At 54.5% G+C, this 19,674-nt stretch overlaps 2 protein-coding genes across 2 annotated transcripts; one reads left to right on the forward strand and one right to left on the reverse strand.

Annotated features, from left to right (window-relative positions):
• Window positions 1-2,951: 2,951 nt before the first annotated feature.
• On the reverse strand, window positions 2,952-12,266 carry LGI3 (leucine rich repeat LGI family member 3). The gene is made up of 8 exons (XM_006904375.3): window positions 10,822-12,266; window positions 9,746-9,817; window positions 8,864-8,935; window positions 8,459-8,530; window positions 8,272-8,343; window positions 7,430-7,599; window positions 7,111-7,275; window positions 2,952-5,105 (listed from the first exon to the last, which is right to left on the reverse strand). The coding sequence occupies exons 1-8, from the start codon at window positions 11,025-11,027 to the stop codon at window positions 4,288-4,290; spliced, it is 1,647 nt and encodes a 548-aa protein (XP_006904437.1). The 5' UTR covers window positions 11,028-12,266; the 3' UTR covers window positions 2,952-4,287.
• A 4,758-nt stretch (window positions 12,267-17,024) lies between these two features.
• Window positions 17,025-19,641, forward strand: SFTPC (surfactant protein C). The gene is made up of 5 exons (XM_025044371.1): window positions 17,025-17,033; window positions 17,224-17,475; window positions 17,781-17,903; window positions 18,164-18,286; window positions 18,650-19,641. Exons 1-5 carry the CDS (start codon window positions 17,025-17,027, stop codon window positions 18,785-18,787), a joined length of 645 nt encoding a protein of 214 aa, XP_024900139.1. The 3' UTR covers window positions 18,788-19,641.
• Window positions 19,642-19,674: the final 33 nt, after the last annotated feature.

Genomic DNA, 19,674 nt, shown 5'->3' on the forward strand with positions numbered 1-19,674 from the left:
AGCCTACGGGGCCTGGGCAGGCTAATTGCTAGGATTTGACAGATTCTGGGCAGAGCCCCCAGCCCTCTGTGCCTTTTTCACCAGAAGTTTGAAATTCCACCTATTCCTGTGAGCCAAGAACACAGATATCCCTGAGAGCTCTATAATGTCACTGGTTGCCTTTTTGTAGTGCACTTTTTGTGCCTAGGGTCTTGATTTTTACAAAGATCCCCCCCCCCCAAATATTTAGGAAATATGCTCAGTGATGAAAAGTCATTTGCCCAACGTCACCTGGTGGCATTTGTTGCTGGCTGGATAATGCTTGCCCTGATCAGTCTTCTGCTGGTGGCTTTGGGAGGGGACAGGGAATGCAAATGCTCCTCTGGAAGAGAGGTATTGACTGGAAGAAGGTGAGAGGCTCAAAAGAGAAGGCAAACTCTGATGCTTCTACAACTTTCCACGTGGGGTTGCATTCAGTGTACCTCTCCTGCTTAGCGCCTCCTTCTTACCTCTAAAAATGAGAATCACAGCATCCCCCTAACCCTGCACAGCCTCCCCTCTGCCTCACAGGGCTGCGGTGAGGGTGATAGCAGAGCTGCCCAGAGCTGTGGGGGCAGGAAGTGGGCAGTCATTACTTTTTATTAGAGCCATAGTTAACACCCACTGCCCCTCAAAAGGATGGAATAAGTAATGATGGGGGCCAGGGAAAGGAGGCTTCTTGGGAATAAATGAAAACACATTGTAATTATATTCAATTATCATCATCGGTTTTATTGGTGTTGCTGGGTGTGAGAGCTAGAAGTGAAACCGGCCTATAGGAGAAGCTCCCCTGAGGCCCTGCTGCCTTCTTCTCTCTGCCTAACCATCCCCTCACCTGGGCCTAGCTCCCACCCTGCATTGGAGGAATAAGAAACACTAAAGGTTGGTGTCCCACCACTGGTCTCTAGGCATAGTCTTTGGAGCAGAAGGATGTGACTGATTCAATAGGGGACCAGCTCAGGAGGAGCAGGGTGGGAGTAGGGGTTGCAGAAGTGGGAAGGGATGTCCATTCTTTGGGAGGTAAGGTTACCTGGGCTTACTGTGAACGTGTGAACCTCGGGTCCTTTGGTACCTGCCACAGAACCGCCTTCTCCCCACCAGCTGCCTTCCAGAGTCACGAGCCTGACTTCAGCATCACAAGCCTTTCTCTACCCCCACAAATGGGGAAAAGCTCCCCTGTTCTCACTCTAAGCTCTCCCAGCTGCGACGATCTCTCACATGCAGACTCCTGGTCCTGATGACTGTGCTTGGGAAATCTAAGGGGCAAGACGTCAGAGGTCTGCTGCTAAGAGCCTAGCATGGAGGGGCATGAGGCTGGCAACTGGGAGTGTCACCCTCCTCAGCTTTGGCAGAGTGAGTGGACTCTGCCTCTCATAGCCTTTGGTCTTTAGCTATTGACACAGTCACCTGGTAACAGTGGGTTGCTAAGCAGCTCTCTGGACACATAGATGACCCCAGGGCAGGTGACCAGGCAGGCATACAGCAGGCTCCATTCCCATGTGCAGAGAGGGCTGGGCATTCAGGGAGAGAAGTGTCTTCCATTCTTGGGAGGAGCCCTGGGGTGGGGGTAGGGGCGACGATCAAAGTGATGTTTATCTTTCTACTGGGCAACAGAGTGCCAACGGGTCTGGGAGACTCAACCCACTCTCCCTGGCAACCTCCTTTGGCAGAGCATGAAGGCCCATTCCTCATATGAAAAACAGGACAGACAATTCCAGTGCAGTGTGGCTGGGGACCCAAGGGGCACCTGCTAAGCCGAGAGAACATGAATGTGGTACATGTCAGTCATCTGTGAGATTCCCCATTGTGAGGCATGGTCAGGGGCAGGATTGGCTGGGCATCTGACATGGGGCACAGGGGCTCTGTGCAACCCCACATGGAAAGTTGTAGAAGCATCAGAATTTGCCTTCTCTTTTGAGCCTCCCACCTTCTTCCAGTCATATACCTCCCTCCCGGAGGAGCATTTGCATTCCCTGTCCCCTCCCAAAGCCACCCACAGAAGACTGATCAAGGCAAGCATTTATCTAACAAATGCCACCAGGTGACATTGGGCAAATGACTTTTCATCACTGAGCATATTTCCTAACTGGGGAAAAAAAAGATCTGAGACCAAGGATAGATACGGAACCCTACCTGACAGACAGCGGTTCTCCCCGAAGGGCTCCCTTCTCCCCTCCCACAAAGCAGCCTTCTCTGTGCCTCCTCTGTGTCTCATATAGTCCCACAGACCAATAAAAATCATAATTCTGTGCCAGACACACTCTTCCAAGAACCTTGGATATATTAATAGACTAGATAGTGAATGCGTTTAAATTTCCCACTAACCCTGTCAGGTGTCATGATCGTCTGCATTTTACAGATGAGGAAATAAATACAATAGGCTAAGTAATGCAGTTGAGGCCACCCAGCTCGTAAGTGGCTGAATCTGGATCTGACAAACTAGGACTTACATATCATCTGTGTTGCAGGAGAAACTCGGGCTCTGGGAAATCAGTCCACTTGCTTGAAATCTTACCCAGGGAAGAGGGCGGTAGTGATGAAGCACATTTGCCCAGCAGAAGGGGAGGAGAGGAGAGGGATTCTGAGCTTGTCCTTGGCCATGTTGATTGGAGTTGACCTGACAGAGGTCTTACTGGCCCTAAAACTGATTTCCAGGAAGAAACACTTAGGCCATGAGTCAGGCCCAGGTGATAGAAACTAGTCACACTGACCTAGCACCTCAGTGTCATTACCATGAACTCCTGACCCCAGCACCAGCTGACCTTGGGGTGCCCAGTCACTCCTTGGAGGGAAGGGACCAAGGAGGAATGAGGACTGAAAGCTGACGCTGGCCCCCTGCGAGCAACAGGGATAGACAATGCACTCTGTTCTTAATGAAACAGCTACTGCTGACTTGCTGCTGGACATTTTAGAGCTGGCAATGGGGTGGGAACTTTTTATTTGAAGCAAGTGAATTATAGCATTGCCCCCGAGTGCCCCCGGCATCCTGCCACCAGGAACCCATCACAGTCTGGGCACAGGGAGGAGCCTCCTCATGCCTTCTCCACCGGCATTGTAACTCGCAGCTGTCTATCCCCAGCACACAGCAGAGGGCAGCAGAAGCTTGGCTCCCAGATGTCACCTCATAGGGTCCTCACCCCTCTACCAGCTTGCACTGAAAGGCAATGCCCTTGGTGTGAGCCTCCGTGGACTGGAGGGGTGCCAGTGCCCTCAAGTTGCTGTCTAGCCCAGCTCCACTCCTGGCACCCACCCAGATGGTTCCAGTGCTTGCAGGGCCCCTGGGATGGCCAGCTTTTGGACCCACCCTAAGGAGCCAGCACAGCTCAGGGTCCACATCCCAAAGTAGGGGCTGAACCAAGGGGCAGGGTTAGGGCGCAGAGGTCTGAGGCTGAGGCTGAGGCTGAGCTACAGGGAAGAAAAGCAGAAAAGCTTTTGTCTGAGTGGTCTCCTTCCTCTCCGTGGCGACAGGGTCAGAGGAAGAAACGTCAGTGAGAACAGAGCCAGCACTGGGAAGAGGTCAAGGTCTGCTGGGGCTGTTGTTATTGCTTTGGGCAGAGGGACTTTGTCCCCAGGAGTTCAAGCTGATGCCCAGAGGCTGGCACCACAATTCTCATCCTTACCAGATGCAGGGTGGGCGCACCAGGGGTGAGCAGAGGAGAACAGTACTATGCACCCCCTCCAAGAGAGGCAAGGTAATGGAAGGGAGCCCCTTTAGGCAGCGCTGAATCTGCATATGTGCACAGGGAACCGGGGGTGTGGACAGGTGTATGTGCATGTGACTGAGGGTGTTGGCCAGTGTCTACATGTGCATGCAGGAGGCACACAGGTGAGTGTACCCGCAGTAGGAAAAATGTGGTCATGGCTGCAATGTGGGGCATGAGCAAGTTAAACAGACACCTGGAGCACCAACAACAGAGACCAGAGGGTCGGAAGGATCAGCCCAAGGCCCTCCCTCCCAGCACTCCTCCCCATCCCCGGGCCAGAGCGTGTGGAAGGCAGCAGAGCGAGGGGGCCTGCAGAGTGTGGGGTCCATGGGTGTCCACAGACAGAAGGGCTTCAGGCACTAGGTTGCTTGGCTTTCCTGGTGCATATATGAATCCTAATGCTGATTGCAACTATGACGAGTGGCTCCCAGGGCCAACCCACATGGTGCCCGTGCTCACCAGGAGTCTGTGTGCGTGAGGTTGGCTACATGTGTCTTCACATGGACACACATGCTGCTCACATGGAGGACCCCTCAGCCTCCAACCCAGATGCCTCAGCACCCCTCTAGGCACTGAGGTCCACCACTACATGTCGGTACACAAGTGTCTGCCCCTTGAAGCTCGGGGCCAGGAGCAGCTGGGCATCTCCAGCAGGCATGTAACAGAAGGCCCGAGGGGCCTGCACGGCCAGCTCCTGGAACCGCACAAACTTCTGCCGTCCCTCATCCCACTGATAGATCTGGGTGAAGGAGAAGTCACTGCCCAGCGCCAGGTAGCGGTGACCACCTACGAGGAAGGGCTGCAGGGCCAGCGAGCCCCGGGAGGGGAGGGCTTGCACCTCTGAGAAGCGGCTGCCCTCCCAGCGCAGGATCTTGGAGTCCCCGATGTAGCGGCTGAGGCACAGGTAGCTGTCACGTCCCGCACGGAAATGTTTCACAGCCTGGGCATCAGGCACCTGAGTCACCTCGCCCTGGGCCACAAACTGCTTCTGGGTGCGACTCCACTGATAGATGACAGGCGCCTGGGAGCTGCTTGACACGATCAACCGAGGCTTGCCCTCACCATCCACAAACTCCAGGTCTGTGTCACGGTGCCAGGCGTGCAGGGCCTGGTGGGAGTAGAAGCCATTCTGGTGCCAGCGGTAGAGGCTGGTGGCACCTGCCTTGGAGCTGTCAGCCACGGCAAAGTACCAGTCGCCATCGATGCGGAAGGCCTCCAGGTCATTTGGCTTGCGCACGCGCTGCGGGTCAATGTCCTGCAGCTTGGTGAAGCGAGTGGTGTTGGGGTCCCAGTGGTAAATGTAAGAGCCACCAAACAACTGGGCCACCACCACGTACAGCTGGCTGTCCACCACCATGGGCTTGCAGTGCACTGCTGAGGGGGCTGCCACAGGAGGGAAGCAGCATCAGGCAGTGCAGGCAGCCACGTGCCCTGCCCATGCCGCAGCCTCAAAAAAGGGGTCAGTCCCTTGGGACCGTGGGCCACAGCTAGGGTCCTCTGCTACAGAAGTCCCTCTCCGCTGAAGTTCATCTCATTTTTTCACAGCTAATAATCAGTCTCAGCATCACCCTCCCTCCACCCTTACCCCCAGGGTTCGAATAGAAGCTGACACTGAGCACAAAATAGGTGTCCCCAGAAATGGACCGACTGTTTAGCCATAATGTCAGTTAGTGAATTTATATCACGTGCAGTCACTGTGCTAAGTGTGAACACATTGCCTCAGTTAATCACTCTGAAATGCACCCTCTTATTTTACCATTTCGCAGAGAGAAACTAAGACTCAGAGTCTAAGCGACTCACCAGAAGCTACCCCACTGGCGAGTGTCCAGGCGGGGAAGAAGGGAGCGCTTGAGCTCCCCCACAGCTGGGTGCAAAATGACAGCTCGATGTCTGGAGAGTTGCGTATGAAATACATTCTCCCAAGAACTCTTACTCTTGAAAGGCTTTTATGCACTAGAACAAGTGTACCTGAGGTCACGACCTGATTGATCTGACCCCTTCCCAGGCACCCGAAGCAAATGGGGCCACACTCTTCACCTGTCCTCATCTTCACCCACCCTCCTCCTTTCCATCACCCGACCTCAACCCCAAGGGAAACCCTGCTGAGTCTCAGGCTCTGGCAGTCACCGCCTGTAGCCGTGGTCTGCCTGCCCAGTGCCAGATGATCACTCAGCTCCTAAAACGCAGCTCAGACCCTCCTTGGCCACACACCCTCAAGCACCTTAGTCTCCAGCTGGCCAAAACTGAGCTCCACGTCTACCCACAGAATTGAGCCTCTCCTTCCTCCTGTGTTCTTGTCAATCTGTGGCTCCACCTAGTCACTCTGTCTAGAAACCTGGAAGCCATCCCTAGCACCTCTCTGTCCTTCACTCACCTGCAGCTGATCAGTCCCCAAGTCCTGCTAACCCTCCTTTCTGCTTTCTAGTACAGCTTGTATAAGATTCGTGTTATTTATTCCTTAAATGTTTGTTAGAATTCACCAAGGATTCCATCTGGACCTGGAGTCTTGGGGGAAGGTTTTTTGTTTTTCTTTTTAATAATGACTTCAAATTCTTTCATAGGTATAGGGCAATTTAAATTTTCTGTTTCCTCTTGTGTCAGTTTAATCCTCTTTTCTAAGTATAATTCTCCATCCCCACTGCTGCTGCCCAGCCCAGGCTCCAGCCAACCCTCCCTACTGGTCTGTCCACATGTCTTGCCCCATGCCTCACCACTCTCCGCGATGCTCACAGAGGGAGTTTTCTAAAATACAGATTGGATCGATTCACATACTTTCTCAAAGCCTGTCAGTGACCTGGTCCTCCTCTTTCTCAAGTCTCATCTGCCACCTTCCATCTTGAACCTTATGTTGTAGTCATGTGAGCTGTTTATATGCTGTGCCTGCATTCACACGATAAGCTGGTACACACCTTCTTGACTTTGCTCATGCTGTTCCCTCTGCCAGAACACCCTGCCCACATTTCTTTTTTCTCCCAGCTACGTCTCCCTCAACTTTCTAGACTCAGCTTAAATTCAGTAGATCCCAAATCGAGCTCACTAGCCACTCCTATCTCCTCCTCCTTAGTTCACAGGCACCTCCCAGTTACTTAAACCTGGAGACTGAGCATCACCCCTGACTCATCCTTCAAGACTCAGCTCAGGCATCCCTCTACCAGGAAGCTTTCCTTGATTTCCCAAGGTAGGCTTCTCCTTCGTTCTCCCAGAGCATTGTGTTCATAGCTCCCTCCTAGCACTGACCTATTAGATGGATGTTATCTGTGTATGTATCAGCCTCCCTCCAAACACTAGAACATTCTTGTGAGCAGAGACTATGTGTCATCTATCCTCCCTATAGGAACTCAACGGGGCACCCCCACCCACCCAGCAGAGCAGAGCCTGGCGCAAGTACCTGGGATCCTATCATAGTCTCGAAGCTGCCGTTCAACATAGTCCCACTTGAGGATGGTGCAAGCACTGGCACCTGGCTGGGCCAGAGCCACATAGAGGTCGCTGGAGTAAAGGAAGGGCTCAGCCGACACCGCAGGGAAGGACAGGGTCTGGTACAGCACGAAATCTGCGGGGATGAGAGGTTGGGTGGAGGAGTAAGAGCTTGCCGAGGCGGTAGGGGTTGCTCGGCTGGTGAGGCAGGGGCTTGGGGAGTTCAGGCAGTGCCTGTGGAGTGCCCTGGGTAGGCCCAGCCTGAGGCCCGAGGCAGGGGCACCTCCTACCCGTGGTGATGCAGTCGAACTCCCGCAGTGGCAAATCCTGCACCTTGTGCTCTTGGAAGCGGGGCGGGCTGGCGCAATAGATGGGGGCCACCGTGGTGTTGGTGTGTGCCAGCCACTCCACCAGCCACTTCACCTTGCAGTCACAGTTGAGCGAGTTGCCCCGCAGATCCCTGATCATGAGGGTGATGGGGGGCGGGGCAGGGTGACACAGAGAGGGACAGGTTCTCAGCTGCTCAGCCCACCTGGGCCCTTGAGGCTCTAGAAGTAGCTATAGTCAAAGCTGCTGTTGGTTGCTCACATGGCATCTTTGTGTGGATTAGAAAAAGGTTCCCCTTGGGGTGGATGCAGCCCCATTGACACATGATTGACCAGCTGAGTGGAAGCAGAGTTCAGCCCCTACTTGCCTCCTTAGCAGGCAGGTGCCATTTGCAGTGTATAACCTGCACAACTCTGTGTTGTACCCCAGTTCCTCCCACCTCTCCACAACCCAGGGCTTTTGTCCTCTTGTATAAATACTTATCGATGACTGGCTATGCTATCAGACTTTAATATAGATTAAAATCAAGCATACATTTAGAAAGTACATGTTTAAAAAACATACACGTATTGCCTCATGTGCATTTTTAGAGGACCCACAGATTCCAAGTCAGGAACCCTAACTTGGAAGACTACCAATCTACATATAACTCAACCTAGCCTTTTCGGAGGCGCCCCCTTTCCAAACCCAAGCTCACCTAGCCTCTCTAGACCTTATGATCTTCCCAATCTTGGTTCCCACAACATGCCCTTCAGGGACACGCCCTTCTGTGGCACTGTCAAAAGAGCTAAGACTAAGTCCTTACAAGTCACTCAGGATGTCCAGGGGCCGAAAGATGTCTCTGGGCAGTGTCTGCAGGTTATTGTTGGCCAGTGAGCTGCAAGAGAGACCCCTGGGTCACCTGAAGATTGTGACTGAGGCCAAAGGCCATAGGAAATAGGGATGGGCGTGGGTGGGCTGGGGAAGGGTGAGTGTGTGTGGCATGTACTCACAGGTGTGTTAGAGACTTGAGTCCTCTGAAAGTAAACTTGGAGAGTGCCCAGATGTCATTGTTCTCAATGAAGCTGGAGGAAATGAGAATCGTCTCTGCAGCCGCTCAGGCTCCCAGGACCCCCTCCCCCATCTATTTTTCTACATCCCACCTAGATTTCAGCCCATGGCCCTGAGACAGGCTTCCACTCTGAATCTGGAGACACTGAACCTGTGGTGACAGGGCGTCCCGGCAGGACGGTTTACAGAGGGATGGATGAAACAACCTCTGCTCAGGTCCTACAGGCAGAGATTGAAGGGCCCTCACCTCCCTCAGCCTTCCTCAGTCAACCTCCCCTCAGCCCACCTAGGCCCTCCTTCTTCATCCCTACTCCCTTCGGCCTCCCTCCCCTTTCCTTCCCACACACAGGTACTGCAGGTGCGACAGTCCTGTGAAGGCGTTGTCTCCGATCAGCGTAAACTTGTTGGAGTTGAGTAACCTGGAGAGACAAAGGCAGAATTAGAGCTTCCAAGGACATGCCTGTTGCCTCACCCTTGGGCTTCTTCAAAGCCTGGCTACCCTGTCTCCTACCTTCGGGACCCCAACAGAGAACCCCAGAGCAGCCTGGGCAGCCAAACCAGGCAGAAACCTGTTCTGGTCCCAGAAACTCCCAGGGCCCCTGTTTGCTCCTAGAGTAAAAACAGTCGGGGTAGATCTCTGCTGGCAAGCTGGTTCCTTCCCCAGCGCATCTCCCATCCCTCCTATCCTAACCCCTCAGCCCTCCAGTCCCTCTGAGATGGCCGGTGAGAAGGAGGTGGGGTAACTCTCATGTACCATCTCTTGTGACTGGGCTTTGAATGTAAACAGCCCCTTTTAGAATTCCAGGCCATCAGGTCTTCCCTCTGTTCAGCCCCCTGCTCTTTCTTCAAACCCCGGGGTCACTGGTCTCTAAGATGACCCCTCTCTCCTTCAGTGTCCACCCTCTGGAACCAGCCCAAATTATTGCACCCAATTCCTTTAGATGTCCAGAGGAGGCAAGTCCATTCCTAACTGGCCTCCCAATACCCATTTCTTGGCTTTTGCATGCAAGCCCTGCCCCCCTTCTCCCCAGCTGCTGCTCCCCCCACCCTTCCTTACTCCAGGCTGCTCCATCTTTTGTGGCATATCCCACTGGTGTGTAAGTAAGACATCTGCATCTTAATCTCCAAAGGCTACCTACATGGGCTCTCCTCTCCCCAGTCCAGGATCTGTCCCCTTCCACTGCCCCACCCCAAACCACCACCCGCCTTCCACAAGGCCTTGTCCATACAGGAACTGCAGCAGTGGCAGGTGGGAAAACGCTCCATCCTGGATCTCCGAGAAGGCAGCATTCACCAGCGTCCTGCAGGGGACACCTGAGTCAGTACCGGGGGGAGTATGCAGGGATTGTGCTGGTGCGGTGCGAGGTGGACAGGGCAATGGCTTCTGTAGGCACTTGTTCTGGAAACTCCCATTTCACCTGACTGGCCCTCCACCTGGGGCTGTCTTCCCCTTCTCAATGCCTGCCTTCACCATTACCCTTCCCTACCGCCTCTCTGAGCACCAATGGCCCCAGGCTCAGCTTCCTCCTCAGCCAAAAGAAGGTTCCATTACCCACACCTTCATGATCCTCTAAACACCCACAATGTGCTGGGTACTGTTGAGGGATGGGGGTACAGGTTAGCATTGTACTCCCAAGGACCACACAGCCTGTCTATTTCCGGAGGCTGTTGCTGCAAGTGACAGGCTGGCTGGCCCTGTGCAGAGTGGCTGGCGAGATCAGTGGCAGGCGTCTGCTGCCCCCCCCCCCCCGCCATGCCCCCCCACCTTGGCTGGCCCTGTGCAGAGTGGCTAGCGAGATCAGTGGCAGGCGTCTGCTGCCCCCCACCCCCCGCCATGCCCCCCCACCTCCGGGCACCTCGGGGCCAGGGTGCCGGTTGCCATGTGGGTGTTTCTCACTTCTACCTCTCCCCCTGCTGCCTCCCTCCCTTCTGGCACAAGAAGCCTTTCCGCCCTTCATTTGACATCACAGGTAGGGGGCCCACATGTTGGTGTAAACAACTCCCTCCCCCAAAGTCCAGAGCCCCGCACATAGTAGGTCTCATCGACGCTGCTGGTGGTGATTCATTCTTGGCCGTGAACTGCTTTCCCCAGCTATGGCCGCCGAGCCTGTATGACTGCAGAACGCCCTGTCCAGCTGATACCTTGAATCTCCAGTCCTAAGGACCCCCTGGAGTCCTCCTGGTCCCCACACTCTATAAGGGGGAGCAGGGTTCTCCCCATCCACTCCCAGAGCGGTCCTTGGCTTCCTCCCCCTCTCGGCTCAATCCCCACCACCACCACCCCGGGACAGGGCTGGGCACTCACAGAGAGATGACCTCCGCGGGCAGGTTCCTGGGTACTGCCTTAGAGTCCACGCAGAAGGCCGTGTCCCTGGTGCAGGAGCAGCTGGGCGGGCAGGGGGGCGTTTTGGGGGGCCTCTTGGCACTGACCTGCAGCATCAGGCAGAAGCCAAACACGGACAGCGCCAGCAGCGGGAGCCCCGAGCCCCGCCTGGCCCACACCCCCGCCATGCTGCCGGCAAGCTTTGCCTCAGGCCACCGGCCGCCCCCGCCCCACCGCTCTCAGCCACCCTGTGGGCTGGCACCGCCTGGCCACTGGCAGCCGCTGCCGCCGCAGCAAGAGGCCCAGCTGCCGGCTGCAGAGAGCAGAGAGCCGACTCCTCCAACCCTCAGCACCGGCTGCGGTCCCCTCCCCTGCTCGCTCCCGCGCGCGGGCCGGGATTGATGCGCGGAAACGAGCCGAGCAGAGGGCTGCCGGGCTGGGGTGGCCGCGGACTGCGGCGGCAGCCGCGGGGGCGCGCAGGGCGGAGTAGGGGTGCTGGGCTGAGAGTAGCGTAAGAAAGGAGTGGTTGCCGCCCTGGCCGCTCTATACTGCATGCCCTCCCGGAGGTCTCTGGCCCATCTGCTACTGTGTCTGGCACTCAGATCGTCTGTGCATGCGTGCACGGTGCCCTTGTGCATCCTAGGAGGACATGATTGCATACACGTGTGCACACGTGTCTTTGCAGGCACATGCACAGATCCCCTTGCGAGGCATTTTTGCATCAGGGATCTATGTGCCTCTGCGTCTTCCCGTGTGTGTCTTGGCCCTCGGGACACACATCTTCTAAACAGATTCATGGGCAATCATGACCGACAGGTGTGTATCTGTGTTCACGTGTGTTTCCACAGCTGGTGAATGGAATGTGCCACCGTGTCTGTGTGAGCTGAAAAGGGGATGCCGTCACTGCCGTCACTAGTGCGGGAGTGGGAATGTGGAATTCTCGAACATTTCTCACCACACAGCCACAGCCTGTTGGAACTGGGAAGATCCTTGCAAGTTTTCCGGTCCAGCCCTTTGTTTAACAAATGAAGACACTGAGGCCGGAACCAAGGGGAAAGTAGCCAAGCTCGATATCACACTTACTATGTGTCGTGAACTCCACTTACTTAATCCTTTCCACCTTTTGAGGTAGATGATATTAATCCCTTTTTACAGAGAAGAAAAGTAAGGCCCGTAGTACCAGAAAAAGAAAGTGACAAAGCAGGGCTTTAAACTCAATCTGCTCAGCTCCTAAGTTCACAGTTGTTATCCACACCAGGGGTTTTCAGAGCGTGGTCCAGGCAGCCCAAGCGGGCTTGAGAACCTCCCAGGGACTCTTGGAGGTCAAGACAATTTTCCTATTAATGTTAAGACATTATTTGCCCTTTTCACTTCCATGTTCTCACAAAGCACGCTGGAATTTTCCAGAGGCTACGCGATGATATATCTTCTATTAAGCCAGAAATGAAAGAAATTTATAAAAATGTAAAACAATGATGCTCTTCTCTCTAAATATTTTTTGCTACGTAAAATAGTTAATTTTATGTAAAAACTTATAACGTATATTGGTTTATTATTGCTATTTTAATTTAATTCTTTAATAAATATTTTTAAATTTCTCAGTAAATATCAATAGATATAACTCACATAAACAAAAGCCCTTTGGGGTCCTCAATATTTTTTAAGAGTTTGAGAACTGCTGCTCTATACCATGCTACCTCCCAGGGGAGTGTGTGTGTACGTGCGTGCGTGTGTGTGCGTGTGTGTGTGTGTGTGTGGTGTGGTATGAGTACTGTCCCAAGAGCTCCCAGGTACAGGACAAGGGGAGCCTAGAAGTCAGGTGGCTGGGCTCCTAGTCAGGTGCTCTTTCCACATCAATCCAGGAAACTGAGACTACCAGGTGTAAGATGCTTCCCCAGCTGATCTCAGCTTCTGCCAGCAGGGGATCCTCTGGTCTGAGCTTAAGTCCATGTTCTCCCAGCCAGGGATGCCCCTGCCCTTTGATAACCCACTTGTCACGGCCCATCCAGCTGCCCGTGCTGCCCCGCTCATGCCAGCTGGTGGGAAGACAACCAATGGGGGTGGAGAGGGGGGCTGGGGCAGCTGGGCAACCGTCTCCATTCGTCCCTGGCACGGCTCTGCCCAGGACACAAAGGGCAGAGTGAATCCTGTCCTGGTTCTGCAGCTGAGGGGCTGGAAGGAGGAAACCGGGAGTCACACATAGGAGTGGCTGTCATGGAGCTCTCCGCCACCATGGTCCTCAGAGGCTTTACCTCAGAGACAGCGGAAAGGGGGAGGCTGGGTCTTACTCCTCGCCAGTGAGAAAGGGTGTCCTGGGAGCTGAAGCAGATGATGATAATCATGATGATTGGACTTTCACATTATGATGTCTTGGATCCTCACAACAGCTTGTAGACGGGGACAGGCCACAGACAGTACTAGTCCCATTTCACAGATGAATACTCTAAAGCCTAGAAAGACAAAATGTCTCATTCAGTGTTCCAGAGCAAGCCAGGGAAGCACTGAGACCTCCACATACTGAAGGAATGAACTATTGACTGCTCACCAGGAGCCCTCTCATGTTTGGTGATAGTCTTATCATTGACTATAATTACCTGTTGGCTGCGTGCAAGTTCCTTGCCATGTGGCAGGTACAAAGAAGCCTCGGGAAAGCTTGCTCCCAGGGCCAGTTCCATGGCTGGAAGCCAGGTTGGAAACATAGGACAACAAAAAGCACCCACGTAGCTCATGAGAACAGCAGTGTGTGTTAAGTGGTAGGTGAACACGTGTCAGGGAGTCTGGGAGATTTTGGAGGAGGGATGGGGCATCGCAGGCCAGAGCAGTGAGGTAACAGAATGGGTGCCATTGGTTCTTGCTTGGCCTTGTAGGAGAGGCGGTATTGAAGGAGGTGGAGAGGCATTGAGGGTGGGCTTTCCAAGAGGGAAAAATGGCCTAAGTAAAGGCCAAAAAGTGAGAAGCCTGCAGCAGAGGGCTGGGGTGGGAGGCAAGGGGACAGCTATGTGTGCCCAGCTGAAGGTCCCTCCTTCTTTCCTGCTTCAAGGTTCCCAAGACTTCTGCTGGGTTGGCGCCAGCATCTGAACTTCCTTTATGAAACTGGAGGGCATCCTTCCTTCCCAACCTCCAAACAGGCAAAAAAAATGAGTAAAAGAAAGCAGGCAAGCCTAAGAGCAGCCTACAGGAGAGATTGAGGACCTAAAGGAGAGCGGAGGCGTCTCTCCAAGAAAGAGCCCCCTTTCCCAGCACCCTGTGATGATGGCAAGCCCTACCCACAGCACCTGCTCAGAACGAGCCCCACAGCTGGACTAGACGCTCCTCCACCAGATGCTCACAGGGACCCAGAGATGTTTGCAGTTATCCTTGGCCCTCCCGCTGGCTCGCTGCCCACCTGGCACAGGCTCAGTACATGTGAGTCAGCCGATCAATCCTAGTGTTGCCAGGACAACTGGGGATGGGAGTGGGGGCCCTGGCAGGCAGGGGTGGGCTGCAGGCGGCTGTCTGCTATATCTGGCACCTGCACACAGTCGAGCCTGTACACAGTTGAGGGAAGAGCTCTTCCCTCTCTTCCATGGACCCCTCTCCTCCTCTTTCACCCCTCCTAGGACACTTGCTGCTAGAGGCTTAGGCAAATATTTAAAGGGGCAGTTGGGAGTTGAGCAGAGTGGTGGGAGCAAACATTTCCTTCCTTCTCTCCTTCCCCAAGCTTCTCAGGGGCTCTCAGCTCAGATGCCATGCTGTTGCGCAAGCTGGGGGTTGAAGGCCCTCCATCTGGAGAGGGGGTCCTTGTGGGGGCAGGAGAACCCGCCAGGGCTGGAGAGTTGGAGGTCCAGTCGTGAGATCATGATCGAAAGGGAAGGCCAAGCTGTGAGGGAGCTGACAGGCAAGGGGCAGGAATTGGAGTGAAGTGTCGGAGCTGCAGTATAAGGAAGATCAGGGAGCGGGGCCAAGAGAGGAGCGAGGTGTGGGGCTCTGACTTACACACTCACGAAAGTTTAGAGCTGAAGGTGCCATAGAGCACCCCTGGCCCACTGTGCAGAGGAGCACTTGACAGAAGGGATATAGCCTTGATCTAGCACAACAAAGCCGCAGAGACCGCTTTGGGCAAGAGTAGGAAAGAGAGAGGGGAGAAGAAGGTCCAGGAAGTGAACCCATTTGGTTGAGTCGTGTTCTCAGGGCAAATTTAGGGTCAGAGGATATGAAAAGAGGAGCGAAGAGAGGAAGGGTGATGGCAGCACCCGGTGAATGGGCTGATTCAAGGACAAGGAAATTGGGATCCCATGTCACTACACCCAGCCTTGCGCAAAGCTGTCTGTACATAAGAAAGAAGTGTCAGGCATGGAATCTACTATCAAGAGCCTTCAGCTTGATCTCTGAAAATGGTTCGCCATTCACTTGATGCAGCAAACCCCACAAAATCATGCAAAGCGAGAGACTCAAATCTTCATGTTCTCTTTAAAAACATTCATGAAACTGCCCAGGCCATTAAAGGTATACATATTCGAAAAGCCTCCAAGTATCTGGAGGATGGCACTTGACAGAAGCAATGTCATTCCATGTCATTATAATGGTGGAGTTGGTAGAGGTGTCCAAGCTAAACAGTGGGGCTGGACAGAGGGTGGGTGGCCCAAAAACAGTGCTGAAATTTTGCTGCACATGCTTAAAAATGTAGAGGGCGATACTGAACTGAAAGGTTTAGATGAAGATTCTCTGGTCATCGAACACATCCGGGTGAACGAAGCCCCCAAAATGAGGTACAGAACTTACAGAACTCCTGTGGGATGATCCCCTACAGGAGCCCTCCCTGCCACACCGAGACGATCTGCACTGAAAAAGAGCAGATCGTTCCTAAACCAGAAGAGGAGGTTGCACAGAAGAAGCCATCCCAGAAGAAACTGAAAAAACACAACTCCAAAAATGTATGGCCTGCGAAGAAGTTTAGCATAAAATAAACGCAAGTAAAATAAAAGCAGGGGCTAGGGGGTAGGGGAAGCCTTCAGCTTACAAACAAGCCCATAGCGAAATACAGAAAACCTTGTGTTAGTAGGAATTCATAACCAGAGAAAACAGTTTACAGAATTTGGAAAAGAATGGCTGGGGGGAAGTCTGAGGTTAGGTACAGAAGTGTAAGAGACAGCGAGACAGGTAAAGTACCTGAAGTGAAAATCTGATGTTCCCAGAGGACTTTTGAACCGTTTATGAACCCCCACACTGATGCCTTCAGCAGCGCCCCTTCTAGGTCCACAGGCACCTCCTCTTCATGCCCCTTGCTGGAGCTCATCTTTACACGTAGGGGAAAATTCTGTTGGGAAGTGGGATGGACTCCCCACTGGGTCAGACCCTTGGCTGCCTGAAAGTTTCAGCCTGGCAGAAGAACAGGGAAAGACACAGGACTGCGAAGGCAGGTGCCAGCAAGAAAGGCGAGCATGCCAGGAAGACACCCACAGTGAGAGGAACAGATTGCCCAAGGGTAAGTGTGCTCGGCTTATCCAGCTTTGCTTTTGCCGGGGCCAAGAGGACTCATGTGCCAGGGCCAAGGGCCCTTAGGTGTTCTTGTAGCTGGCTTATCGGGTCCGAGGTTCTGGAGGGCCAGGAACAAACAGGCTTCAAAGCCAAGGGTTTGCCTGGCAGATGGAGCCTGGGTCCTTCACCTCTGTCCCCTCTCCCTACTGGCACATATAAAACCCTAGTCACATTTGAGAGATGATGAGGAGAAGGTGCCTATAGCAAGATGGATGTCGGCAGCAAAGAGGTCCTGATGGAGAGCCCACCGGTGAGTGTGATCATGTGTGTGTGCATGCGTGTGGTGGGCCTCTCTGGGCCTGTTTCCTCATCCAGATTCATTCACTCAACTCACCTAGGGCTGTGCTAAGTTGGGGCAGGGACACCAACTAGCAAGACATAGTCCCTTGGGGTGATAGATGTGGCAGCCAATGGTTCCAATATGAGGGGCTGGCTGCCACCACCAAGGTCAGTGGAAAGAGCTGTAGAGGGCACTGAGTTGGGAGCCACTAAAGGGGAGGTCAAAGGAAGCTCAATGGAGAAAATGACTTTCAAGCTGGCTCCAGAAGATAAGTAGGAGCTCCCCAGGTGGAGAAGGAGAAAGGCGCCGCAGGAAGAAGGGTGGTATGCATAAAGGCACAGAGGTGTGAGAGAGCACGGATTACCTGGGGAAGAGAGAAGGACTGGGCATGGCTGGGGTACCAGGGGTCTGGAGGAAACAGCAGGAGATATGACTGTTAAAATAGGCTCTCTTGGGTCTCTCCAAACTAGACCTCGCTTCTCCGCATCTATGGGTTTGTTGGAATTCAGGCCACCTCCTCCAGGAAGTACCCCACTGACCCCCTCATCCCTCCTCTGCACATCCATAGCATTGTTTGCCCAGCCTAGGGAGGGTGTGAGAGGGCATCGAGCTTGTGCAGGGAGAAGGGGCATCCTCATGACTTCACACCTGTCTCCTTTCCCCCGCCACCACCACATCAGGACTACTCAGCAGCCCCCCGGGGCCAGTTCCGCATCCCCTGCTGCCCTGTGCACTTGAAACGCCTTCTCATCGTGGTCGTGGTGGTGGTTCTTGTCGTCGTGGTGATTGTAGGGGCCCTGCTCATGGGTCTTCACATGAGCCAGAAACATACTGAGATGGTGAGCAGGCCTGGGATGGAGTGGGCAGCAGGTCCAGACAGATGGGCTGGGGAGGTAGAGCAGATGCCCAAGATGAATGGGAGGACAGAGGCAGGAATAGGGTGGCAAATCCAGCCTGAGCTTTTCCACCAGGCCCCTGCCCCACATCGGGACAGGCTGCTTCCTCCAGGACCTGGTTTTACTCAGCCTTTCTGAGCTCTCAGAGAACAAAGTGCATTTGAGTACAGAGAACTGAGGGTGGTCATGAGTACCGAAGGGACGAGTGGGAAAAGAGGAATGCCAGGCAGCACTGTTCCCTCCTCCAGGTCCTAGAGATGAGCATTGCGGGGCCGGAAGCCCAGCAACGCCTGGCCCTGAGCGAGCGTGCGGGCGGCACCGCCACCTTCTCCATTGGCTCCACTGGCATCGTAGTGTATGACTACCAGCGGGTGGGTATGCCCGGACCTCTCGACCCTGGCCCCAGGGGACCAATGACAAGACTTTGCTAGACTCGCCCAGCAGTGCCACTTCATACCCACCCATCTTGCCCCACTCCCCAATCTTTTTGCCTCCCCTGGGGGTGCCTGAGCTCCAGATTCTAATATGACTCCCTCCTGTGCCCAACCTAGAGGGAGGTGGCCCAGGACCAGAGTTAGGGAGTGAGCAAGGCAGGGCCTTCCTGAATGAACTCTGGCGTTCCTATGCCCAGCTCCTGATTGCCTACAAGCCGGCACCGGGAACCTGCTGCTACATCATGAAGATGGCTCCGGAGAACATCCCCAGTCTTGAGGCTCTCGCTAGAAAATTCCAGAACTTCCAGGTGAGTGTGAAGGTGAGAGGGAGCTGGTTGTCTCCCTTCCAGGGCTACTGGGAGGAGCATTTGAGATGATGGCTATTTGTCACCTGTAAAGTGCTGCTGCTCCTCTTGGGCTGTCAGGTAAGTGTCCCTTTCTAGACTCACCTGCACTACACTTGCCCTACCCATTCCCCAGCCCCACCCAACCACCCCACCTCCAGGTGGCGGCTTCAACTGAGCTCACACTACCTGGGGGCTTCTGACTCCAGCACAGCCCCCTCTTTACTGGTGAGGAAACCAAGGCTCAGAGACATTGCCTGACACACCTGAGGTCCCACAAAAGGGGCCACAGGTGAGACAGAAATTTAATTTCCAGCCTCCAAATCTGGTGCTTTATAGGTCAAGCCTGCGATGCCTCCCTCTAAGCTGGGCCAGGAGGAGGGCAGTGACACTGGCTCAGTGTCCTCCAGGGACCTGGACTTCCTAGGCACCACCGTGAGCACCCTCTGTGGCGAGGTGCCCCTCTACTACATCTAGCACCCATCAGGTGAGCATGTGCAGCTGCCAGGACAGCAGCGCGGCAGTGGCCCAGGAGGGCTTGGGCCACCTTGCCTTGTTAGCTGACCCCGCACAGGGGAATCCATTGAGGCTGGTCACCTAGGGAGCTCTGGGGAGGGAAAGTTCACAGACCTTCAATCCCCCGCCCCCAACCAGTCCCTCTCCCCAACATAATAAACAGTGTTTCTTTGCTTCGCAGGGTCCGCAGAAGCCCCAAGGGGACAGGAGAGATCCAGGAGCAAAGGGTCTTTTGCAGACAGGCAGGAAGCTGCTCCTGCCACACCACAGGAACTGGTCTTGGAGAAATGGGAGCTGTGGGGAGAGGTGGGAGCGGTCAGAAGAGAGATGGCTCCTGGGGGTATGGGGGTGGGGGTGGGGGGCTCCTACCACAAAAGAATAAAGCAGCCTGATTGAAAAACAAAGGGTGTCCTTCTCTCCTCCCACACCGCCGAGGTCCTGCTCTTGGTGAGGCAGCCAGGGGAGGGTAGAGCCTTGGGGAGCAAAGGGGGCTTTCCTATTCTCCCTCTGGCTCAGGGTGGTGGGAGAGGGGACCTGGGACCGATCCACGGGCTTTAGGCGCCCTCCAGTGGTGTCTCCCGAGAGAGGGCAGGAGACAGAAACGACTCGAGGGCCAGAGACCGAGATGCGAGAAAGCGAGGGTCCGAGAAAGGGAGAGACCGAGAGACGCAAGCTGAGAAACACGAGCTGAGACCTAGGGACAGAGCAAGGCACTGGCAGCAGGAGCGATTGACAGCGTGTCCCGCACCGGGAGGGGCTCGGGCCGGGAGCGCGCGGGAGAAGCACCGCTAGAGGGCAGCTGGCCGGGACTGCCGCCGCCCGCAGCCCGGGCCCGCGCCCCCCCCCGT

This window comes from Pteropus alecto, unplaced genomic scaffold (genome assembly GCF_000325575.1).
Source record: "Pteropus alecto unplaced genomic scaffold, ASM32557v1 scaffold160, whole genome shotgun sequence".
NCBI lineage: Eukaryota > Metazoa > Chordata > Mammalia > Chiroptera > Pteropodidae > Pteropus > Pteropus alecto.